Source organism: Glycine max, chromosome 8, assembly GCF_000004515.6.
Source record: "Glycine max cultivar Williams 82 chromosome 8, Glycine_max_v4.0, whole genome shotgun sequence".
NCBI classification, from domain to species: Eukaryota; Viridiplantae; Streptophyta; class Magnoliopsida; order Fabales; family Fabaceae; genus Glycine; species Glycine max.
In genome coordinates, this window is record NC_038244.2 from 6,141,837 (window position 1) to 6,166,361 (window position 24,525).

Below are 24,525 nucleotides of genomic sequence, written 5' to 3' on the forward strand. Positions count from 1 at the left end.
TAAAGTTTTACATTAAAAATATATGCCTATTAAAATAATCCAAAAATTAACAGTATATCCAAGTTATTTTCTTATTTCCAAAAGTCTTTGTTGCTTTGCTTGAGCTTGACAGCAGCACATGCGAACGGCATTACAGCATTTGTTTTGATTTCTATCAGCAAATGGTTTATGTACTATTAACAACTGTCATAGTTTTACACTCTTTTTTTCAGATACAAATGTATTCAGGAATGAGTGTAAACCAAAAATTATTGACAAAAGTTATTTGGTACATAGATTCTTTAATCAAAGTTTGATATTTGATCTTTGCCTTGGCGTAACATCATAACTGGAGGTTACATCAAAATAAAATAATATTCGTCTTTTTAATCTTGGTGCATGGGCTGACCACTTCTTCACTGAGACAAAACTTACATGTATTCAATTCACAGATATGTGTGCTTGAGTTACCACCATGTATGAGTGTTCCCACTCTATGAATCGAACGTGACACTAGTTTTAAAACAGAAGTCATTTTGTAAACTAGTAAAAATCAATGGAACAAGAAGTTGTAGAGGGGAGAAGGTTTTACTTAGACTCACTAGTGCTCAGAGTATGCCCACAATATTAGCTACAATGATTTTTTTTTAACAATTTGTAAACTAGTATAAATCAATGGAACGGATTTTATTGACAGAAAACCAAAATACTAGCTACAATGATGAATCCATTTGACAAACTAATCATTAGTATCATGGATTATTGTTATTGGTTAAATATAGTATTAATCAATGGCAATCACAACTGACACCTCCCACTCTATTTTTCTTTGCTCCGAGCGATATGCTAAATTAGAATTTAAATGATAATGGCAAACGGATGAATTCTTGTTTAATTCAATGCCGACCAAACATAATCAACATATCGACAGAAAAAGGGTAAATGGAATATAAATACGAGAACTGCGGTCGTCGATGTATATAATCATCTACCTACTAAAACATTCGATGACTTAATAATACGCTTTATCAACAAAACCCAGGTTAAACAACGATCCTCATCAATTCATACAACAATCCCAAGAACAAGTCAATGTTTTTTGACTGCTCCACATTTTAAACTTGTTGAAAGCCATTCATCCACATTGCAATTTGATACCACCTTGACAACTCAGACGCCTTAAGCCTCCTCCTCCTCTTCATCCTCATACTCTTCCTCGTCAACAGTAGCATCCTGGTATTGCTGGTACTCTGCCACCAGATCATTCATGTTACTCTCGGCCTCGGTGAACTCCATTTCGTCCATTCCCTCACCGGTGTACCAATGCAAGAAAGCCTTGCGCCTGAACATCGCCGTGAACTGCTCGCTAACTCTCCGGAACATCTCCTGGATTGATGTTGAATTCCCAATGAAAGTGGATGACATCTTAAGGCCCTTTGGTGGGATATCACACACGCTAGACTTGACATTGTTGGGAATCCACTCGACAAAGTAGGAAGAGTTCTTGTTCTGTACATTGATCATCTGCTCATCCACCTCCTTGGTGCTCATCTTACCACGGAACATTGCGGATGCGGTCAAATAACGACCGTGGCGTGGATCTGCAGCACACATCATGTTCTTAGAATCCCACATCTGCTGAGTCAGTTCTGGCACAGTCAAGTTGCGGTACTGCTGGGATCCTCTTGATGTCAAGGGTGCAAATCCAACCATGAAGAAATGGAGACGAGGGAATGGGATCAGATTCACGGCAAGCTTCCTAAGATCAGAGTTCAGCTGCCCAGGGAAACGTAGACAACAAGTAACTCCGCTCATGGTAGCAGAAATGAGGTGGTTAAGGTCCCCAACTGCAACAAACAAGAAAAAACAAATGAAAAATTGAACTCAACTAAATGAGAATCAAATATAATACAATTTATATTCCATTTAGAAAAGGGGACTAAAGGCCAAAATGACTGAATAAAATAAATTCTAGTATTCAACAACCATAACCACCAGCTATGACTGAAACATAAGGCCTAAACCCACTAAAATCCTACAAATATAAGGATACCGGTTTAAATTATGCCCTTGCAAATATTGCAGTATTTTTTATTTTTAATCCTTGTAGCATTTTTCTCACTTTTTATCCCTCCAATATTTGCCGTCAATTGTTTTGGTTACAGTAGGAACTAAAACCAAAAATAGCCATGTTTAAAAGAAAATAACAGTAGAATCTACAAATAAAATTCCGATATTTTTCCAGGGACATAAAATACCAATAACAAAAGAGTGTTTTTTTTAAGAGGGATGAAGAACATTGCAGGAATCAGAAACAAAAATCCTATATTTGTAAAAAATGTAGTTAACTGTTAAGTTTAAGGCAAGGACCAAAACAGGTGATGAAGAAGATTGCAGGAATCAGAAACAAAAGAAATGCCAAGCATATGTAGGGACTCAAAACATATATAGGTTAGGCCTAATGATATGTTTTCGTAAATTACTAACTTAAATGGCAAATTGAAATGTCAACGACATCACTGTACCAATCATTACTTAACAGTTAATCTACAGAAAAATGAAGTACACTAGCATGACCACCTAGAGTAGCAGAACAACAACAATAACCGCTACAATGACACCATAAGTTTTACAAAAATTCAAACAAAGAAATCCGAAACTTACAAGTTGGTGTAGCGAGCTTCAAGGTACGAAAACAGATATCATAGAGAGCCTCATTGTCCAAGACCATGCATTCATCGGCATTTTCAACGAGCTGGTGCACAGAAAGGGTGGCATTGTACGGCTCCACAACTGTGTCCGACACCTTAGGGGAAGGAAAAACGGAAAAAGTCAACATCATACGATCAGGGTACTCTTCCCTTATCTTCGAGATGAGAAGTGTTCCCATGCCCGAGCCAGTTCCACCCCCCAAAGAGTGGCACACCTGAAACCCTGTCAAAACCAACACAATGAAATTCAAACGATTACAATTGCAAACAATAAATTGTTGAAGACCCCACATCGACGCATTGTAAAGGTTTTCTGGCTCACTGCAACCGCAATTTAAAAAAACGATGTCTATATAAAGTGAAATTGTAAGAAAAAATGAAATGAAATGAATGGAATTGAGGAGACCTTGCATGCAATCGCAATTCTCGGCCTCCTTCCTCACAACATCCAAGACGGAGTCGATGAGCTCGGCGCCCTCCGTGTAGTGACCCTTGGCCCAGTTGTTGCCGGCGCCGGACTGCCCGAAGACGAAGTTATCGGGGCGGAAAATCTGCCCGAACGGCCCGGATCTGACCGAGTCCATTGTGCCGGGCTCCAGATCCATGAGAACGGCGCGTGGAACGTACCTTCCACCGCTGGCCTCGTTGTAGTAGACATTGATGCGTTCCAATTGGAGTTCGGAGTCGCCGCTGTACTTTCCGGTGTGGTCGATGCCGTGCTCATCGCAGATCACCTCCCAGAACTTGGCTCCGATCTGGTTGCCGCACTGGCCGCCCTGAATGTGGAGGATTTCTCTCATTTTCTCGCCGGGGAAAAGTGAGGGAAAAAAGAAGAAGCGGGAAATGGAACGAACCTCTTTTCGCTTTTTATCTTCTAAAAGATTGGTGCGGAGAATTAAAAGGTGTGGTTGTGCGTGTAATTTGGGAGTGTCCAAAACCACCTCATCTCCTCCAATATTTGCATTTTCTTGCCGTTCTTCTAAAAATATCAAATTCAGTTTTGGGCTCAAATGAAATTTGATACATTATTGTTTAACACATAACTAGTCCAGCTACATTCATAGGGAGTTAGACACTTTTGATACCAGCCTATACTTAGAGGTGGTTTTGGTGGTCAAGCCTTGCAAATTCTAAAACCTTTTTTTTTATCTCATTTTTTTGTTATCTGCCACAGAAAAACAAATATTGTAAAATGTAAAACTATTTTTTTTTCTCTCCCAAAATTTTAGTTCCTAATTTATGGTAGTTTGCTAAGCAAATAATTAGACTTAGGAATATAAACGAGGAGAGTTGAATTGATTTAAATCAATCTCAACTCCACTCAATAAGAATTGATTCAATTTAAAGTTTGATTTGAATAAATTTAAACTAGCAAGTTAATTGGTTAGATTTAATTTAAAATATAATTATTTTATATATATTTTTTATTTTAAATAAAAATAAAAAGTACTTGAAATTAATATAAAATATATTTATATTAATTTAAGAATATAAAATATATTCTTTATATATATATATATATATTAAGTTATACATAGTTTAAGTTTATTATTAAACATGTGAATTAATTGATGTGACTCTGAATTTGAATTCTTTAAGTGGGTTAAGGAAAGAATGATTATAAATTATTTTTAGTCATGATTTGTAAGTAATATACTTAAAAGATGCTTTGTTGGATTAAGAGATTATAATGTTTATAAATTATCTATATGATATATAGTCTGATTTGACATTGATCTAAATCCTGAATTCCTAATAGATGTTAAAGTATTTTGGTATACGGGAGCACTGCCATAATGCCATTCATTATTACCTTATGATTAATTGATTTTGATTATCATATATTAAAATGAAACCCGGCCCTCTACATAAATTAAAAGTGTGCATACTCCTAGGATTGATAATATATAGCTAGCTAGGATGAATTCCATATGTCAGGTTCCAGTTGATGCTAGTAATATATATTGATCGATACATGCAAGTGTATAAAATATCAGGACCATAGGCAGCCGCCAGGTACATACATTTATAAGCTGCAGTATTTGCATCAACAAAAAATAATAAAAATGAAAACCATCAAAATGACTATTTCAAGCCTCTTTTCAGCGGCAAAAATGATTTTCTTCCACTTAATTATGGATGTTCCCCCTATATATAAAGGTGGCAAACAATCCCCATTCTTGAACAGCAGCATCAGAATTCAGAAACAAAACATCAACGGTAGTCTATTAGACAACACCCCTAAAATCATTAATATGGTCACTCGTGCACACTTCTTTTGCCTCATGGCTCTCACCTTCACTCTAGCCTTGGCAGCTGATCACAGTCCACTTCAGGATTTCTGTGTGGCAGACCCCAAAAGTCAAGGTAAGTGTACGTGATATGCATCAAACACTTTCGTATTAGATTTCAAAGTTCGTAATACATTATTAACTTAACACACCTTTTTTTTATATATAAAATTTACTGAATAATAAATGGACCAAGCTAGTTATGATCAGTGAATTTCACATGAATTATTCCATATATTTAATAAAGGGTATATGTTTTAAGAAATATATTGCTGCAGATATCATAAGTATTAATCAAGTTTGTAATTCTAACTTGTACAATTTGTTTGTGTCATATTCAACTTTAACAGTGCTAGTAAATGGATTGGCTTGCAAGGACCCTACACTAGTAAAGGCCAATGACTTCTTCTTCAGAGGACTTCACCTAGAAGGAAACACATCAAACCCAGTAGGATCCAAGGTGGCTCCAGTTACAGTTTCACAGCTACCAGGACTAAACACTTTAGGAATTTCACTTGCCCGCATTGACTTTGCACCGTGGGGCACAAACCCTCCTCACACTCACCCTCGTGCCACCGAAATCCTCACCGTGATCGAAGGCACTCTTGAAGTTGGTTTCGTGACATCAAACCCCGGAAACCGCCATGTCACCAAAGTGCTGCAAAAGGGTGATGTGTTTGTCTTCCCTGTGGGACTTGTGCACTACCAGAGAAATGTGGGTTATGGCAATGCTGTTGCCATTGCAGCTCTCAGCAGCCAAAACCCGGGGGTTATCACTATTGCTAATGCTGTGTTCGGGGCCACGCCAGACATTGCTAGTGATGTTCTTGCCAAGGCTTTTCAAGTGGACAAAGATGTTGTTGCTGATTTAAAGTCCAAGTTCTAGGATGTTATATAGAACATGTTGAGTTTGTTTGTTTAATTCTTTCTTTGAATTGCTGCATTTGATCTATAGTTGTTGTGGTTTGTATTATTTTAATTTCTTTTTTGTACAAAAATTGTTTGTTCTTCAATATGTTGGCTGTATTTCCCTGATGTATTATTATGTTCTACAATCAACTTTTATTTCATTTTTACATTTCTTTTGATTTATTCTGTGTGACTAAATTAAGTGGTGTCTGCTTGAATTAACTTGTTTTAAGGTTTTTTTTTGGACTGAAATCACCGTCGCATTTATTTGTCTCAATTCTTGTCCTACTAAGTATAACTTGTCACGTCAATTAAAAAATTACACAGATTTCTCATTCATTTCTCAGATAAAATAAGAAGGCAAAAATGAAACTAATTTCTTCCATAAAGTAAAATCAAGTATCTACTTCAAAAGAGAAAATGAGAGTTTTTTTTAAAAAAAATAAATTAAAGTGAACAAGTTGATTTTTAACTTATAAAAGAAGTTTGATTCATTCTATTTCTTTATTTTTTTTTCTATATGTGTTTGTTGAGAAGTTGATTATTTCAGTACTAAATCCTTTATTTGTCAAATACTCTGCAAGTTCTGATTTTTGTTTTTCCAATTAAAATATTATATCCATGATCTATTGTTTATGTTTACAGGATGAGTCAGAAAAGAGGAAGCTTTCCTGCATATTCTCATACATCAATCATCTTATAAAGTCCAAAGATCAGCATTCCTTTGATGTTTTCTCGGCTAAGGTCCACAAAATCTCCGAGATTCTGTGACATAAATTTTCAACATGTTTGCTGTTTCTGAATAAAAAAAGTCTAAAGGAATAAAGGATGCCCCCTGAAAAGCTTAGTCTTCTCATTTGTCGTCTTGGTGCTTATGCTTTTCTCTGAGTTCCAAACTTACAACATAGATATAACAAATGTAAGCATAAGTATTTTTTATCTTAATCCTCCGTTTCATCCTAAAACGAGGCTTTGGTTAATTTAGAATTCGATCAAAAAATAAATAAAACATTACAAAAAATTATTTCCACCAAAAATCAAATTCAAATAATATTCAAATAATTTAATTTTAACGTTAACAAATTAACTACTTATATTTGTAAGAGAAGTCTAGGAGTATCTTGCTCACAAAATTTCCCACACCAGAAATACAATTGGTGTGTCACACTTCCTGTCCTTAAATTTCCTGATTTGAGGCAAAGGAAGCGGAAAAGATAGATGGGTCACTTTTTGAGTCCTTTTTTTTTTGGGTCATTGACTGTTCTAAACCAAGTTGTCTACCTTCTGGTGCAGTGATGTCAAATTTTTTTTTTTTTATAAAACATTAGAATACTCAAACTCTTTGATTAAATTAGCATACTCCAATTATTTTTTATTGAAGATTATTTAGTTCTTTACTGCTGTTGAACAAATTCTGTTTAGAACACTCTTGGGTGTGAAAGAGATGTAAATTTCAAACTTTAATTTATATAACAAACAAAAAGCTGTTTGGATCCCTTTTTTGTGAACCTGTGGCATTTCTCGTACCAAAGCTAAAGATTAATCCTTATAAATACTGAGATATATTTAAGTGACTAATTTTTATTGTTAATCTCCGTTTTCTATTGATGTAGACAGTGTATTTTTTAAGTTTTTTTTAGTATTTTTGAACTCTTATAATTTCTGTTAAAAAATATTTACATTAAAAAGATAATGTAATATTAAAAGAAGAAATAAATAAAGAATTTATTAAAATATTAATATTAATGAAAAAAAAATAACAAGTTATAAACTATAAGATCAAATGTTACTTCAAGTAAAATCATCATGCTTTATAGCTTACTTAATTTGAATTTACTTAACCAAGACACATACAAGTATTTGACAATTGAGTGTAAATCCAAATTATCTGAGTTTGATTCCTACCGATAAAAAAAATAAGTTGGCCAAATATAATATAATTACAGGACAATTAATTACAAGTTTTAGCCCGTCGGTGATTCAAGATTGATCGAAAAAGTCACGAAGGATTCATGGCTATTTGCTAATACATCGGTAGTAAAGAATATTATTGTGCTACTTTATCAATACAATAAATTGAAAACTCAGTAAACAAAATCTGATAAACTTAGACCAGACCACTGATATGCACCTAGGATATTTGGAAGAAAATTAGCAGTGATTCCGTTCAATCATGTCATGAGAAAGTGAAAGGCTGCTTGAGCCGCAGAGTACAATCCACATAATGTATTTAGCTTGAACCCGGAAGAAAGATTATAGATACAGAGCAGGAGCAGGTTTGCAAAAAAATGAAAGCTGATCTCACAAGCAACACAACTCCTTCAGCATTGCATCTTTACTTTACCTTTCTAAGAGTGTTCATATAGGTATAACTGGACAAGGTTACAAAAAGCTTGCGGAACCTGCAAAAAAGAATTAAGATGGAGATAAAAAGATGTGCTGTTGAGCAATGCTTCTTTGAGATAATTTCAGTCGAAGTTTCTAAATATATATAACATAGATGTCATGTGTGATAGATTGCAATATTGACACAAGGAGGGCAAAGATTAAAGGAAGGAAAAACATTAAAAGAAATAGAATCCAAACTAAACATTTGCAAAATTTCAAGGAAAGACATTTAGTCTATAGTTTTTATAATAAAAGTAAGGTAAAGCATGCGTACCACACCCACTGGCTTGAATGTTGGGCCATTGCAATACCGCTCCTACGGGAATGTTCATTTACCAAGCACTGCATTGTTCCATTTGTGTGCAGCATGGTCAAAAATATGGACAACCAGATATCAACAGGACCACTATATTTGCGCAAAATATTGGTGCTAACCTAAGAATAATGAAGATATCCCAGGAGAATAAGGCAATTGGTATGAGTTATAATAAAATAATTGGTCAAATAAGATGAGAAAATAAAACAAAGAAAATACATACAAGCTCCCAAACTTCAATATCCCTTTGTAAAATATCATGCAGTAGCTTGCTGTTTACAACATGGAAAAAATTTCAATGTAAGAGACAGTAGCATAAGAATGAGAGAAAATAATGCAGTTCTAACAAATCATGGATAATGTCCTATATCCTCATGCACTTAAGTCCCATAATCTTTGGTTTTCTTGGATACTGTACTAGAGATCACATATATGAGGACAAAGAGAGCTGTTAAAGAATCCACAAGGAAAATTCTAACAATCAGCAAAGCAAAATACTACAACAAAAGTCTTATTCCACTTGGTGAGGTTGACTATATGGATCGATGATGCCATTGGGCACAGTTAAAAATCATTCTCAGGGACACAATCTGTTGTAAGTGATCCATGTTTGAGATATTGGCAAGTTTTGCATGGATTGTCAACAGCCTAACACAACCCCTCTCCTTTATCTGGACTTGGGACCAATTATGAGACAATAGACACAATAAACAAAGAAATTACTCATGGAATTTAAACAATTTCTATAAGAAGCATGCATGATCAAATATCAATATCAATTTTAACGAGATTAATAATCTAAACACCACTGCACAGTAGCTTGCAGGAGCTTTTAAAACAATTTCAGTATTTAAAAAAGGATATTGACATGTATTAGAAAATTTGTTCAAGGTTATTTGAGTATTGAAGTGTTTTTAAGCAAACAAACTAAGCTGCTCCTAACAGTAACAAGAACAAAATAGCACCACAGCTGAAAATTGCAATTGTTATTTGTTATAGCATAGTAAGGGTGGGGGACAATGAGCTTAGAGTATACAATGTGTGCCGATATGACTCATTTATTGTTATTTCAATTTTAAAATTATATTGTCTGAAATAATTCTCAAAAAGTGCAAATGTTAGTGCAATTTTTGTACAACTTATTTTGAATAAATAACACTTGTTTTTGTTAGCTTTTTGAGAGCATTTAGAAAACAAACAATTTTCTTCCTTGAACTAAGTCCATCCAATCATGCTACTATATCCCCAGATTTTTCCGCTATAGTTCTTTGATATTGATCAATACTAATGTTCAACTTACCATACTCCATAATGCACATCACGATGATTACAATGACCTGAGACACCATAGCTGTCAAAGGTAATAATCTGGGGAAAAAGGGATAAGAAAAAGGAGCATCAAGAGAGATAATTTACACAGGAAGTACTGGTCTGCCGAAACATGCCTAAGGCAGCACAGTCTTACCATATCAATGCAACGACTGGTTATTTCTTCCTCAATAATCTTTGCCAATAAGCTATGGTTCCAAACTTTACCAAAACCATCCTAGGTATGATAAAAAGTTAAACAACCGCAATATAAGGAACTAACAGTAAGATTCAGAATAGTAAATATTATAACTTCCAGAGACCTATTGGATCAAAACCTGCAGATCAGGATGGTTGACAATCTTCACTTGTTGCATCGGAACCTGCGTACACAATTTTCAATGTCAAACAAGCAATACCCAGAAATATAAGTTTGGCTTGGTGGTAAAGGGTGAAAGGAGGGAGGGATAGGTTAAAAATAAAAAAATAAAAAAACACAATACCCCTATTAAATTTTAGCCAGATACTGTCATTTTTAACTTATGTTTAGAACACTATCAAGGAAAGTCTACCTAGATTTCCCTAGAAACTTATGTTCTAAGATTGGAAAGCTATGACCACTAAGTGATCCAAGGAAAAATAAAAAATAAAACAGTTCCCTGACAGGAGCAATGTTTAATATGTATAGAGAAGCTCTGCTATTATGTTTGAAACCACAACTATTTTATGCCATTTTGTAAATCACCTTGAGGGCTACACAAGCCTGAAAAAGCTCTTGTTTTCTGATATTTCCTTTGCCATCTGCATCACCTACAGAAAAATAATAAAAATTAAAAATTATCCAAAGGACTGAAACATAAACTTCGAAGCTTTGGTTTTGTGACATTGAAAATTTCATAGCTAACATTCTAAGATAGAATTTCTTGCCCTAAATCTGTAAAATTAAAAATAAATCTTCCAATGAAAGATCATTAAGGACTGTAATATGTATATAATAATAATGCAAAATGGAGAATTGCTCATAAGGAATTGAAAGGTAATCCTCTGAATTTATGAGAAACAAGGAATACAGAGATGGAAAAGAAAATAGAAACAGAATGACAATGGGGTCCCAGACACCAGGAAACTCCCCCCATCCAACCCTCGTAATTTTCTCTCAATTCTCAATACCAGCCTCCCCATTACAGACTCTTCACAATCTTTTCGATCCCCCCCCCCCCCCCCTCCTTACTAATTCTCAGTCATTCTGTCTTATTCTCCCGTTCATTCACAGAATCTTCCTTAGTCTCCTTCTCACCCATTCCCCAAAGTGATCCCTCTACTCTGCTAGAAATATAGAAAAGAAAAAGAAAATTTCTATTAAATGTAAACAGTGAAAGCTGATAGCAAGAAATAACCTGAGTTGTGTAGCTCAAGCTAATAGTTTGATTATAACATTAAGTCTACTATCATCTGAGCAATAATATCGAACTTTTTTTACATATTATCTATTTTAAATTGCCAATGTGTGAATATATATGAAGTGGCGACATTACCATTATTAAAAATAGCTCAAAATTAAAAAAAAAAATCAAGACAGTAACTGAACTTGGTTAATTTAGAAAGATGTCAACTTAAAGAAAATTCAACTACAGAATGGGAATAAAGAAAACTACAATTAAAATTAATAAAAAAAAAGAGACTAAACTAACATACAAAAAGCTGAAAAGATCAACATAAACATAAATACACCAAAACTTGTATAATTTACAAGACAAAAACAGATTGTGCAAAGTTATTCACCTATAGATAAGCAAAGTATTTGAACATTATGCCCCTTTGAAGTCAGAAAATTTATAGTTGGAGTAAAGAACCTGCAGAAATGAAACAAAACTTGAAGATGGTGTGAAATCATAATGCGGGAAATATGAAATTTGACGAAACGCAGCGTTTTTGGAGAAGGATCCAAATCGAAGGAATTAACATTGGAAATAAGAAAATTGTGGTTGGGAACTTACATGGATTCGTCATCGGGATGAGCAATAACCAACAAGACATTTCTCTTCCGAAATGCTCTGCCTGAAAAAACGAGGGAAATAAGAAGAAAAATTGGAGCGAAAGGAAGAAAGAGGAGGCATTACCATTGTTATTCGTAAAATGTTTGGCGAAAGGGATGCGGGGGAGAAGGAGAACTTTGCAAAGAGAAACGATCCACAGAAATAGAACAAGAGAAGCAATTATGAGAATGAAGGCCATCGATCAACAAGATTCAAGCCCTCAGCCCTCAGAATCCAGAATGCAGACAAAAGCTATCGTATCATCAACGCATTCTCTTCGCTCAAATTTATTAAAATAATATAAATAATGGTACCAGCAAATGAATCATAAAACCTAGTTGTGTAAGAAAAGGGATGAAAGGTAAATTCAATAATTTTTTTAAAAATAGAAGTTATTTTTTTTCTAAATGAGTAAGTGTTGCATTATAGATTCACATGTCTATTATTAGAAGTCATCAGACTAACTTTTTAAACATAAAAATCACCAAATTGAGTTTTATCTCTTTTAATAAAGTCTTATGTATATGCTCATGAACATTGTTATTAGACTAAAACACTAGTTGAAATAGTATTTCATAAAACATTTTATTTATCAAATATTACTAATTACTAATGTAACCAAACAAACTTTTCACTAAGTAAAAAACCATTTTAAAATACTTGCAAAACATATGGAAGTCCGAAAGAAACTTAAGCAACAATTATAGCTTTTATTTATTCTTAAAAAACATAGCATTATTTCAAACAACACTTGAAAAAAAAAATACAATGAATCATGAAAACGACACTTGGATGCAATAAGTGTTGCGTTATGGACCTGCAATAATCGGTCCATAATTATGGGAATTTTTCTTTCCGCACCCAGAAAATTTCTTTATACACCCAGCAGTGAGAGAAGAAAACCAAAAATACCTTTAGGCATAGCCTATTCGGATTGTCAATATGTAATGCCCATATGGATTGTTAATCCGTATGATCCATACGGAGGACTCAGACCTGTGATTTTCGCGTTATTAGCCCAACACTTTAATCAATTGAGCTAATAGATTAATTATGTTAAAAAATAATTCATGTCGTTATATATAATATTAGAATTTCTAATATATATTTAATATACATATAAGTTTACATAATAAATTTTGTAACTATTATAAATAAATTTGTATTAAATCTATGATTTTTATTTAAGATCCACATGGATTGTCAATTCATATAAACTATTCCTAAGAACAATGTTGAAATTAAAGAAAAATTGAATAATGTATATGAGATTTGCGGAGTTGCAGGAAGAAAATCCCGCACTTCCAAGTTATTTCCTCCATCCTTTTTGTAATATTATTTTATTTTTTGAATTCATCATTCCGAAAATAAGAAAAAGAAATACATTTCAACATTATGAATTGGTCATTCGGAAATAATTATGAGACTAATCCCTTGAGACACCGAGCCTAAATCTTCTCATTTTTTGGTGAAAAAAAATCAAGAATATAAAACTTTACAACTTATAATTAATTTGTATGTCCTCCCACATCCGAAAATATAAATATTATAAAATTTTACTATCATTTGAATGATAAAATAAGCTTATTCTTCTTTTGGTCACGTATTATTTTTCAGAAAAAATTATTGGCCATAGAGTATTGTAATCTGGTTCCTTCTCGAGAAGTAGTAGCTCACAATGAAATGCATTGCAGTGATTAATCAAACACAAGCGGTGAAGGACACTGACCCATGCATTCTTTAACCACGTGTCATTCCCTTTCCAGCAAGGATTTCTAATTCCTTCGATACCCGACACTAGCACATGGTGCATACTAAACAAATACCAGTATCATCTACGTTTTATAGTTCACCATGCTTCCATTTCTTTCTCAAAGTTTCAACACTCTTTGTTTGTCCTCAGCTTCTGAACTCAACCAAGACAAAGCCATGCATGAAACAAATATGATGAAGGTACGTACGCTGCTTTCATGCAAGAAGAAGTGTGACACACCCCATCAATGTTTGTTATCATTTTATTGGAAAAGTAGAACGTATGCATGTGTATATGCCTACATGGTTGCTTATCTTATGTATTAAGTGAACTGCACATTATATGCTGTCTAAAAACTAGAAGATTACATGAAAGTGAAAATTTGGAGATTTCCAAGCAACGTACAACACTTTATTGTGTTTTTCTTTTTTTTTTTATATCAACGTTAGTTTGGAAACACGTTTATAAGACAGGAAAGTGCTCCATGTGTGTTTGGAAACATGTTCATAAGCCAGGAAACCACATCATAATTGTCCAAAACAAGTTGTAGCCTCTGTGTTGACTTGAGAAACCACATCTAATGTTGCTTGAAAGCAAAACTAAACTCGCTATTAGATGCAACGAAGGGGGAACGAAGAAGGGAACAGATTTTAATGGAAGGAAAGAAAGAAGAGAAGAAACACTTCCATTAACTTGAAAGAGTATAATCTATAAATAATTATTAAACTATTAAATTTAATTATTTGTTAATTAAGGATAATTTACTACAAAAAATGGAAGAGAAGGAAGGGATTTTAGTTTTATCCATTCAAAATATTTGAAAAGTTATTTTTCAACAAGAATGTCGTCTTTCCTCTCTTCCATCTGTTTCCAACCAAAAAATTATGTAAAGAAATTCAAGTAATGACTTTGTACAGAATCATAATTGAATATGATGTTTACATCTTGTCTTTCATTCTATAAGTATTTCGCGCTTGATATGTAATTTTGTTTTCTCCTGAGCAGGCCAATTCTAACTTGCATAAAAGAAAGTCTAGCTTGATTAGTGGTGGACATCCTTCTGCATTCAAGGTATATGCATGCAACTTTTATGTGTCCTATACGGTTTGATTGGATAGATGAGCTTCAAGCAGAATAATATGTCCTCAAAACGGAAAATTGCTCCTCCATACATTGCTTTCCAAACTCTTCCATCCAAACATAGCCATAGGCTTGCTCACAAAAGGAACCATGGCAATTGAATTCATCTACTTGAATTTATTTTACTGGCTGAAGAAAACTGTCACGTCTAAGAACCGGATTGTATTTAAGTTCATTTTCATTTAGCAACATTGCTTTTACTATACTTCTGCTTTTATCAGAATCGTGAAAGAACATGAATAAATAGATAAGACATTCTAAAAATTAGTATGATCGAGCAGTAAATTAACACGTGACAGTGGTTGTGGTTTTCTATCCTCTCTCTACTGATATAAATATTATGAGCTTATATGGAATGATGTTCTAATATACTTCCCTTTATATTAGAAGAGGATATCAAGAAGGGGAAGCTATGAGGATTCTCTTGAAGTTGAAAGAAAGGTTATTCTCTTTCATTCTTGTTCTATGCATTATCATTGCAAATTTGCAATATAATAGAAGTACTATGCTGGGGAAGTTATGTGTGTGCATATACAGTGGAAGATAGTGCTGATGTTACAAGGTACGTAACTACAACAATGGAGTCGCAAGAGTTCTTCCCTTCATCATGAAATCTGAATCAGAATATGCGACATGTTCATTAAAGTTACTTACAGAAATTGTTCAAGTTAGAGTCAAAGAAATAAAGCATTTTATGTCTTCTCCCATCATCAGACATTCTTTCAAAAGCTTCTACTACATTTTCAGAAATTATCCCATATTTTGTCACTTGTATTTATCTCCTACCTGTCCATTACTCATTTAGTTGATTTCAATTAAGTTTCTCTTTGAGCTAAAATTATTTGGAGTATCCTAATAACCGTAGTAATGAGATTGATTAATTTCCTTGGTAGTGTACCTTCCTCGTTATCATAGCCAGCAAAATTTTACTTTGCATTTAACAGCAGCTAGAGGATAATTTTACTACAGAAGACAATTATAATGAGAATGAGGATAAGAATGATGTTGGTGACAACACGGATGCAGAAAAAGCAAGAGATGATGATGATGTAGTGGATGACCATCAAGAGGAAGCAGAGTACTTACCAGAGGGTGATGGTCCAACTGCTACAGAGGTATACTATCTTTCTCTAAGGAAATCTTGTCATGATATGCATTCTTACTAATTCATTCATGTACATTTTCTCATCTGTCAATGTTTCTAAAGAACATCAATGTAATCTTACCAGTGTATCTTTCAATTGTTCAGTAATCATATGTCCAGAAGTTTGTATCACACCGGATTTCTACCGTGATTCTTAGTCTATCATTCCTTCCAGCTGCTGTTCTGTTACATAAACAAGCTATTTGCCTCTTGCCCTTATACAATCAAATATAGATTTTAGCATTGCCTTTAAGTGCAATAAGTTAAAATAGATTATCCACATGATTCTTAGTCTACGATTATGAGAAATAGCTTTACAGCTTGACACTTCTTTCTTGATTAAACATTTTAGCTTTTCATTCTCTACAGAACTTCATTTCCATGCATGTCCTAACCAAAATCAAATGATCATCTAACAAAGGAAAGCTCACAAGGTAACTTTTGCTAAACACAGGAGCAACACCACAAAGGTTTGGTCACAAAAGATGCAAATGAAAAGAATAAGCCTTCTACACGACATTTCATCCATGGATATCACTTGATCCAAGGACAGATGAATCATGGAATGGAAGACCATATTTTTGCTCAACACAGGAATCTCGACGGTTATGACTTAGGGTTGTATGCAATATTTGATGGTCACTCCGGTCATGAAGTTGCAAAATACTTGCAAAGTCATCTGTTCGAAAATATACTGAGTGAGGTATATCCTTTAGTGACTGTTTTATTTCAGTCTACACTATTATTATTCTCACTAATATTTGATATCTTAATCATGCATGGATAGCCTGAATTCTGGGAAAATCCAGTGCATGCTGTTAAGAAAGCATGTAAAGCCACGGATGATGAGATTTTAGAAAACATAGCTGATTCACGTGGAGGATCAACAGCTGTTGCAGCAATACTAATTAATGGAGTAAAGCTACTGGTAGCCAACATTGGTGATTCTCGAGCAATATCGTGCAAAAATGGTCGAGCAAAACCACTTACTGTGGATCATGAACCAGAGAAGGAAAAAGATCTTATTGAGAGTAGAGGAGGTTTTGTGTCTAAGAAGCCAGGTAATGAGTAACTAAAATTGGTTGAAAGTGGGTCATTAATGAGGCTTAAGTACTGAATTGCCAAAAATATATGATTTAATTAGGGAATGTTCCCAGAGTGGATGGCCAATTAGAAATGACACGAGCATTTGGAGATGGAAAACTGAAGGAGCACATTACGGCAGAACCAGATGTGACGATTCGGAAGATTGATGAAGACACTGAATTCATCATTTTGGCAAGTGATGGCCTATGGAAGGTACGAGGATATTGAATGTATCTTATAATTGATGATGAGGACAATTTGGCTGAAGTAGAGCATGAACAAATCTAGGTTCCACGAATTTTAAATTTTAAAGAAAGATACAGGAGATGCAATGCAAAGCCATAAATGTAAATGGTAAGAAATTTTGAAAGGAAGAGGAATAATTTCAATTTTGTAATCAATTGCTAACCTATTGCAGAATGACTTGGAACAGTTTTGAGTGATATTTACTAAGCAACTATATGTTAATTATATTGAAAGTATAAACTTGATCTATATTTTAATTATACTAAAATATACAATACGCATATGTGCTCAATATACCAAAACAAACTCTAGAATTTGCATTTTCTTGTTAACTATAGAAACATTGTCTAAAAAGAAAATAGGAAATTACCCTTTGTTCTGGCTTTACCCTTGAATCACACACGAGAAATAAGTGACTAAAATCATTTCATAAATGATTAGATAATAAATTCTTAATTTCGTCTTTATTTTTTAGACTTTCTTTTACGTGGAGAAGGTTATTTTCTTTTTTTATACGTGAGTTTTATTTTCTTTCAATCTAGAACAAAATGACATACCAATATATTAACTCATGTAATAACATACCAATATATTAACTCATGTAATTAAGCACTTGGTATGCAATAATGGCAAATGTAAGAACCTAGATTTTAAGAAACAGTATTGTTATTGTATTGACTCCTCCATCACAGGTGATGACAAATCAGGAGGCTTGTGACTGTATCAGGGATGAGGATGATGCGCAAAAAGCATCCAAGAAGTTAGTCAAAGAAGCTAAATCTCAGGGAAGCTATGATGATATTTCATGCATAGTTATTATATTCTAGCTTAAGTCCTCCACAATGCTCCTGCATGTTATACATAGTTTCCTTTGTCTGCTCTGCTGTAAAATATTTTAAATTCCTTTAACTCGAGGAAATGTCTCTTTAAAGTCTCCTGAGAGTCATGTACGGCAGTTTAACTAGCTACTGCTATATGTTTCTTTATTTAGTCAATCTTTACATAATGTTAAGTAATCTGCTACAACTTAGTGCGCGTTTGAATGAGATTCACATGATGTCCATATAGAAGCAAGTAAATGTAGCTTTTGTGTCATTTTACCATTTTGACGTAATTTTGTTGCTTGAACGTGGATCCAAGCCGTGTTTTCAAAAAAATTGAGAAACGTGGATCAAGATCTTCTCTCTCCACGTCTAGTATGGGACATAGGCAGAAGCATGAAAAAGTTGCTTCACATTTCCACGACACGGATCTAAACACCTACTTACACTTGCCAAATTTTCTTCAACCATAGCCCATTCACCCCTCACAAAAAAACCATGCTACAATGATTTCATGTGCAGCCACAAGTTTCAAGTTGTGTAAAGGATCAACTAACAAAACTTAAGCCGTTATTTGATATTTTAGTCGTAAGCACTCTTGAAGTAGACACATGCAATGCAGCTTGAGGCAATGCCTCCAAATTTTACGCTAAGCAATTATTTAATACTATTTTTAAAATTTTTAAAGAATTTATAATATATTTATTAATTAAAGGACATCTAATAGCACATGACACTCTTTATTTCACTTTAAAAGAAAAAATGGTTCTTACATTGAGCATTGAAGTTCTTCAGGTAGTCATCTAAAATACTTGGAAGAACTCTACCATCTAAAATATTTTTTCTTGGAGAATTTCAACTAGTATTCTTTTAAAAAAAAAAGGGGTCTCATAAAACGCGCACATTAGATTGAAGATGACCTGAAGAAAAACTTTTTTAATTAAAAACGTATTTTATAAAAAATGAAGTTTTAAAAAAATAATAATAAAACACACACACATGGATCTTCAAAAGAAGTAACTGTTTTAGCTTCTTTTTCAAAATCACAATCTCGAAAACGGTTATCATAAAATCATTACTTTATAGCTTAAGCCCCTAGCTAATAGTAAAATTCAATATCTTACAACACCAAAATTTTACCCAATTATGTAACATGAGAATAGTAATTTACTCGGGGACCATTTCTATTATTTAGTAGTAGTTATCGACAGTTGAGCTACAGTGACTGTTGGTCTCTCTAATTCAGTTATAACTGTACTTATGAGTCGAGCTCAACAGTAAATATGAGTAACTCAACAATTGTAACTGATTCAATATAGAAATACATTTTTCTCAATTTTATCTCACTTTCTTTCTAGTTTCTCTGAACTCTAGATCTCAAATATGGTATCAAAGCTCTTTGCTTTGCACTGACCACTTTCTCCCTTACGATCTTCGAAAAACTCAACAATGATTAACGTTGACTCTATAAAAAAACCAAATTTTCATCAAAATTTAAAATTTCAATACCCTTTATAGTTACATGACTTAAAAATAGCAGTTGCTTAGGTACTAATTTTACATAAGTCAAGTAATCGATCAAATGATAGTAAGCTTACCGTAGATTATCATGTCATGTTGATACCTGCCTGACTTCTATGTCCTCAAGCCTTAGGGTAACTGCTAGCTTGTGGGCATCAAGACCTTCAACTTCTGCCATGGTAACGACATATGGCCCGAGTTTTCTTAGGCCTTCTTCTGTGAGAGATTGCACAGTTATGAACTTCAAGAAAGAATCCAATGAAACACCACCATACATCCTTGCATAACCATAAGTGGGAAGAACATGATTTGTCCCACTTGCATAATCACCAACGCTCTCTGGTGTCCACGGCCCTAAAAATACAGAACCTGCAGAGGCAATAAACGGTCATGTAAATCTACCATCTGAAATTATGGCTGTGGTGACAGAATGCGGTTATCAAATGAAAGTAAAGGTCAAGGAGAAAGCAGAAAAGTGCCTAATACCGTGTTTCGAGTACATCTAAATTGGTTCTCGACAGTATTTTTTTTTTAAAAGAAAGGAGTTTTGACTTTTTACATCCAGTTCAATTTTGAGCAATATAAGAGATTGCAGTTATAATACATATGACTAGCAACAAAGGTGCATCTCCAAACCCCCTCTTCATCATAAGAAAGAGAGCAACTAACGATATGACAAAGCCATACCTGCATTCTCAATAAAACCCTCCCACTTCTCTGCATCATTCGTGTTGACAATTAGATGTTCGGGTGCATATAAGTTTGAGAACTTGATTGACTGCAACATGAAAAAAAAAATTATAGTTCTAAAACACCAACAAAGACATAATAAAGATGTTAGACAATTATAATAATAAAAAAAAAGATGTTGACAAATTGAAACCTGACTAGCTAGAGAAATTAGGATTTAAGTGAAAATTGTAAATTCAAAGAAAATGAAATTATGAATTATGACATATCAAGAGATGATGACATTTAAAACAACATGCATATAGCAATGTTGTACATCAGTTAAGAAACAGGACTAAGCATATATGGTTGTATTGTATACCAACTACTGCTGCACATGTATAAATACAGGCATAGTGAGGCCTAACAGTCTGTTAGTGCTTCTGAACAAATTGTTTTCTTTTCCTCTTTGCTCTTCACTCTGCTTTTAGTGGGACCCAAAATACATAGATGTACTTGGACAACAGTACTGACCTCAAGCATATCATGTGCATAAACAATAAAACTGTGGCTTAGGGCCTTAGCAGCAAACTCTCCTCTTGGGAGACTCTGGCACTGCTTGTTGAGTTCCTCTTCTATAACATTCAGATCCACACCTTCACCAGAAATCACAAGCACAACCTGACTATCAGGACCATGCTCAGCCTGAAAATCGTAAATTAGTTGCAGATGCATCAGCATGGTATAAAAAGGCCAAAAAGTTCTTAGGTTGGTGGAAAGATAGTGAAATATATCTTGTTTGAGAGTAAATTCATGCTGCTATTTATAATCAATAATATTGATTCAATATATAATATGTTTGTCTTTCTATAATAGAGCATGAGATACCTTTCTAAGAGAGTGAAAAGGAAAGATTATCAATTCTCACTATGAATGTATTCATTCATATACTAAATAGAAGAACTTTAGAACTTAGTAAACCTGGGAAAGCAAATCAGCAGCTACATGACGAGGAATCGCATGCTTGTCGGCAATGACTAAAACTTCAGATGGACCAGCTGGCATGTCAATTGAAACCATGGCTTCACTGTTCTGCAGAATATTTTCAACAATAATGTAAAGCGGGATAAACTATAATATAAGATCTGAAGAGTGAAACACAATGTATAAAATAGATAGAGAGAGATTCAAAGCTCACTTGTAGTATCATTTTTGCAGCTGTGACATATTGGTTTCCTGGGCCAAAAATTTTCTCAACCTACAAAAGTATTACAAGAAATTATGCAAAAAATTTAAGAACTATGAAGTATTTAAATTTTATGTTAACCTAAATTTCAAATAATGTTATGTCACTATGTTGTATATTACATACTAAATTTAATATCTCCTTTAAATCTTCAATTTCAGCAAATTTTGACATAATGTCACAAATTCCAATTACAGGAATAAAGCTCAATCTAATAGCTACAAACAATAATTTGAATAGAAATTCCAATAAAACTATTCACCTTGGGACAAGTTTCTGTTCCCCAAGCCATGGCAGATATGGCCTACAATATCAAAGAATGTCATATTAATCATAACCATAATAATACAAATACACAAACATAGATTTAAATTAAACATAAGGATATTAATATCATACTATATAAACAGTTAAAACAAGGGTAAAATATCATGCTTCAGACCTGAGCTCCTCCAGCTCTAAGGATGTGAGTCACCCCACCCTTCTTTGCACAATACACTACCTCCTGCAGCAAAAAACGTTGGTCAGAAAAGATGCTATGGTCTCAAATATTTTCATACAATATAGATGAGTACCTTGCATATAGTACCATCCTGAGCTGGAGGAGTTGCAAGGACAATAGTTTTACATCCAGCAATCTGTGCAGGCTGGCATATAAAACAATCAAAGATCAACAAAATCCAAAAAGATGATGATTATCAACAATCACAATGCAACTATAGGATGGAGAACAATACTACAAACTAGTTAGACATCAATTCAACTTACAACTGAAAGCATCAGAGCTGTTGAGGGTAATACAGCAGTTCCCCCTGGAACATAAAGACCAACAGAATTAATACTTCTTGCAACTCGCTTGCATTGGACTCCCTGACATTTTCGGAAAACTCAAAAGAATCACATAACACAAACATGAAGGCAGAAATGAAATAACTTATGAAATATTAACATAGAAAAGATAGACAAAACTAATCAAGAGGGGCCAATACTCGGTCAAAAGTGCATATCATATGATGAGGGGGAATACATCAGAGGGGACAATGGATGCAGCTTATGTTGAACTGTGGAAATTAAAGGTACCAAGTAAAATTACAGCTTTTGCATGGAGATTACTCAGAGATAGACTACCAACAAAAAGAAACCTGCAAACATGCCAAGTTGAGATAATTGATGGGCGATGCCCTTTCTGCAACATCGCGGAGGAAGACGCAGGTCATTTATTTTTCCATTGCAGAAAAATCATTCCCATGTGGTGGGAATGTATGTCTTGGGTGAAACTTGTGGGTGCTCTTCCGCAAAACCCAAAACAGCATTTTCTACAACATATAAATGGAATGGTTGATGGAATAAGGGTCAAGAGATGGAGGTGCTGGTGGCTAGCTTTGACATGGTCCATATGGCACCATAGGAACAAAATAATATTCTCCAATGAAGCATTCAACGGCAACAAAGTCATGGATGATGCATCTTTCTTACTCTGGACATGGCTTAGAAGTTTTGAGAAGGATTTTGACACAAGCTATAATCACTGGTCGAGTAATCTTAGATCAGGGTTTCTTTATTAGTTGAGGATAGCACAGTAGATCAGCAGTAGAAAACAGTTTCATTTATGTATCCAGACATTGGTTCCTATCAAGACTACATCAAGTCTGATACTGGAACCATATGTTTGATGTCTTAATTTGTAACATTTGTACCTCTGGTACTCAGATTAATATACATATATATTTTCGCTGATAAAAAAAAAAAACTAATCAAGAACAGGGAAGCAAATACAACCACAAGCACTAGAGAAAAAATAAACAATAAACAAATTCTACAATGTATTCCTGGTCCTGTTTGGATAAACTTCTCTATAAGCACATAAGCTAAAATTAACTTATGCATAAGCTAATTGGTAGGTTGACTAGTTTCTCTAAAAAAGGATTTTTGAACTTGTGCATAAATTTATTTTAGCTTATGGAAGAAACTTATTTCATTTTTCCTTCTTATTTTCTTTTCTTATAAATACTTATGGAGAAGTTTATCCAAACAGGACACTACTTCCTAGATACTCCTGCAGGAACCTACTTAACAAGATGTTTCACAAAAGCACATCAATGATCACTGATCCACATATAATATATTGGTACTGTATCTTTCAATTTTCTACCGAATGAAACACAAATTCGTTAAAAATAAGATCTTATCATACTTTCATATTTTCAACATTTCTCTCGGGTGTCTTCTGAGCAGCATGAAAGGCATATATATTGTTGTAGGCGACATCAAAAGCTTCCTTAACATGCGCATCGAGCTGCAATGGATAGAGCCAAAATTAACTAACATAAATAATTTCAACAAATAACAGTACAATGATTAATGATGTGCACAAATAATAAAGAAACTCACTTGTGGATCAGGAAGGTCGGAGACAAGTTCAACGATGTTATCCAATTCAGCTTTGTCGAATCTCAATGTGTATCTACAAAAGTACATAAAGAATCAAGAGGATAATAATGAGTATAGTAACGATGAAGAAAGTAGAGAATAAAGAAGCACGAACTCACTCTTTGACAGCAGCATCGCCTCTTTCGCGAACGTGGTCAACGATAGGGTTGACCAGAGCGAAAACCGAAGAGAAATCAATGCGAGGGCGAGCGATGAGGCTGCGAAGCTCAGCATCACTCAGCTCTGACAATTTGTATGACTTCATAATAACCCAATCAATGAACAATGATCAATCAATCACAACGCAAACTCTTATTCTCCTCTTGTGCGCTTTGGGGTTGAAAATGTTTGGAGATGTGAAATGAGGTAAAAAAAAAAAAATGAAAACAAAATTAAGAAAATTACTTTTTCTCTCTCTTTCTATTTTTTATTTACTGAAATAAAAAATTACATTCTTATTCATATTTTCTTCTTTACTTTTATCGCTTCGTTCAAACATATCGTGAAAGTAAACTGCACCTAAATTTTAAG

General features: G+C 33.9%; 5 protein-coding genes across 14 annotated transcripts; 2 read left to right on the forward strand and 3 right to left on the reverse strand.

The window, feature by feature from the left end:
* Nucleotides 1-905: 905 nt before the first annotated feature.
* On the reverse strand, nt 906-3,738 carry LOC100801608 (tubulin beta chain). The gene is made up of 3 exons (XM_003531027.5): nt 3,097-3,738; nt 2,644-2,913; nt 906-1,826 (listed from the first exon to the last, which is right to left on the reverse strand). Exons 1-3 carry the CDS (start codon nt 3,488-3,490, stop codon nt 1,159-1,161), a joined length of 1,332 nt encoding a protein of 443 aa, XP_003531075.3. The 5' UTR covers nt 3,491-3,738; the 3' UTR covers nt 906-1,158.
* A 1,237-nt stretch (nt 3,739-4,975) lies between these two features.
* On the forward strand, nt 4,976-5,867 carry LOC100814242 (germin-like protein). The gene is made up of 2 exons (XM_003532596.4): nt 4,976-5,057; nt 5,332-5,867. The coding sequence occupies exons 1-2, from the start codon at nt 4,976-4,978 to the stop codon at nt 5,865-5,867; spliced, it is 618 nt and encodes a 205-aa protein (XP_003532644.4).
* A 1,978-nt stretch (nt 5,868-7,845) lies between these two features.
* On the reverse strand, nt 7,846-12,287 carry LOC100802133 (N-acetylglucosaminyl-phosphatidylinositol de-N-acetylase). Of its 2 annotated transcripts, none has more exons than XM_006584939.4 (10): nt 12,023-12,287; nt 11,900-11,960; nt 11,685-11,755; nt 10,648-10,712; nt 10,241-10,285; nt 10,060-10,140; nt 9,895-9,962; nt 8,818-8,866; nt 8,553-8,620; nt 7,846-8,292 (listed from the first exon to the last, which is right to left on the reverse strand). In XM_006584939.4, the coding sequence occupies exons 1-10, from the start codon at nt 12,135-12,137 to the stop codon at nt 8,226-8,228; spliced, it is 690 nt and encodes a 229-aa protein (XP_006585002.1). In that variant the 5' UTR covers nt 12,138-12,287; the 3' UTR covers nt 7,846-8,225. The 2 variants fall into 2 exon arrangements, with proteins under 2 accessions (XP_006585002.1, XP_006585001.1); XM_006584938.4 differs by having other exon boundaries at nt 8,553-8,713; nt 12,023-12,277.
* Nucleotides 12,288-13,755: 1,468 nt separating this feature from the next.
* On the forward strand, nt 13,756-18,333 carry LOC100814772 (probable protein phosphatase 2C 39). Of its 6 annotated transcripts, none has more exons than XM_041018017.1 (9): nt 13,756-13,891; nt 14,697-14,762; nt 15,219-15,272; nt 15,369-15,393; nt 15,858-15,946; nt 16,430-16,678; nt 16,763-17,036; nt 17,120-17,274; nt 18,000-18,333. In XM_041018017.1, the coding sequence occupies exons 1-9, from the start codon at nt 13,793-13,795 to the stop codon at nt 18,132-18,134; spliced, it is 1,146 nt and encodes a 381-aa protein (XP_040873951.1). In that variant the 5' UTR covers nt 13,756-13,792; the 3' UTR covers nt 18,135-18,333. The 6 variants fall into 6 exon arrangements, with proteins under 6 accessions (XP_040873951.1, XP_040873952.1, XP_006585005.1 ...); XM_041018018.1 differs by having other exon boundaries at nt 15,222-15,272; XM_006584942.4 differs by lacking the exon at nt 15,369-15,393 and having other exon boundaries at nt 15,776-15,946.
* LOC100802665 (histidinol dehydrogenase, chloroplastic) lies at nt 13,922-24,383 on the reverse strand. Of its 4 annotated transcripts, none has more exons than XM_041018016.1 (13): nt 24,114-24,383; nt 23,956-24,028; nt 23,759-23,860; nt 22,333-22,434; nt 22,140-22,211; nt 22,007-22,069; nt 21,827-21,868; nt 21,517-21,576; nt 21,300-21,410; nt 20,853-21,023; nt 20,337-20,427; nt 19,727-20,018; nt 13,922-16,153 (listed from the first exon to the last, which is right to left on the reverse strand). In XM_041018016.1, the coding sequence occupies exons 1-12, from the start codon at nt 24,257-24,259 to the stop codon at nt 19,741-19,743; spliced, it is 1,311 nt and encodes a 436-aa protein (XP_040873950.1). In that variant the 5' UTR covers nt 24,260-24,383; the 3' UTR covers nt 13,922-16,153; nt 19,727-19,740. The 4 variants fall into 4 exon arrangements, with proteins under 4 accessions (XP_040873950.1, XP_006585004.1, XP_006585003.1 ...); XM_006584941.4 differs by having other exon boundaries at nt 13,922-16,158; XM_006584940.4 differs by lacking the exon at nt 13,922-16,153 and adding an exon at nt 18,050-19,593.
* Nucleotides 24,384-24,525: the final 142 nt, after the last annotated feature.

Coding starts and splice junctions, on each gene's coding strand:
- LOC100801608 (XM_003531027.5), bottom strand. CDS start 3,490: ATGAGAGAAATCCTCCACATTCAGGGCGGCCAGTGCGGCAACCAGATC. Junction 2,914..3,096: donor GAATTGCGATTGCATGCAAG/GTCTCCTCAATT, acceptor TGGTTTTGACAG/GGTTTCAGGTGTGCCACTCT. Junction 1,827..2,643: donor GAAGCTCGCTACACCAACTT/GTAAGTTTCGGA, acceptor TGTTTGTTGCAG/TTGGGGACCTTAACCACCTC.
- LOC100814242 (XM_003532596.4), top strand. CDS start 4,976: ATGGCTCTCACCTTCACTCTAGCCTTGGCAGCTGATCACAGTCCACTT. Junction 5,058..5,331: donor GGCAGACCCCAAAAGTCAAG/GTAAGTGTACGT, acceptor CAACTTTAACAG/TGCTAGTAAATGGATTGGCT.
- LOC100802133 (XM_006584938.4), bottom strand. CDS start 12,137: ATGGCCTTCATTCTCATAATTGCTTCTCTTGTTCTATTTCTGTGGATC. Junction 11,756..11,899: donor CATCCCGATGACGAATCCAT/GTAAGTTCCCAA, acceptor TCATTTCTGCAG/GTTCTTTACTCCAACTATAA. Junction 9,963..10,059: donor CCAGTCGTTGCATTGATATG/GTAAGACTGTGC, acceptor CTTTTTCCCCAG/ATTATTACCTTTGACAGCTA.
- LOC100814772 (XM_006584942.4), top strand. CDS start 13,793: ATGCTTCCATTTCTTTCTCAAAGTTTCAACACTCTTTGTTTGTCCTCA. Junction 13,892..14,696: donor ATGAAACAAATATGATGAAG/GTACGTACGCTG, acceptor TCTCCTGAGCAG/GCCAATTCTAACTTGCATAA. Junction 17,275..17,999: donor CAAGTGATGGCCTATGGAAG/GTACGAGGATAT, acceptor CCTCCATCACAG/GTGATGACAAATCAGGAGGC.
- LOC100802665 (XM_041018016.1), bottom strand. CDS start 24,259: ATGAAGTCATACAAATTGTCAGAGCTGAGTGATGCTGAGCTTCGCAGC. Junction 22,212..22,332: donor CAGCTCTGATGCTTTCAGTT/GTAAGTTGAATT, acceptor TTTATATGCCAG/CCTGCACAGATTGCTGGATG. Junction 21,411..21,516: donor CTGCAAAAATGATACTACAA/GTGAGCTTTGAA, acceptor AATATTCTGCAG/AACAGTGAAGCCATGGTTTC.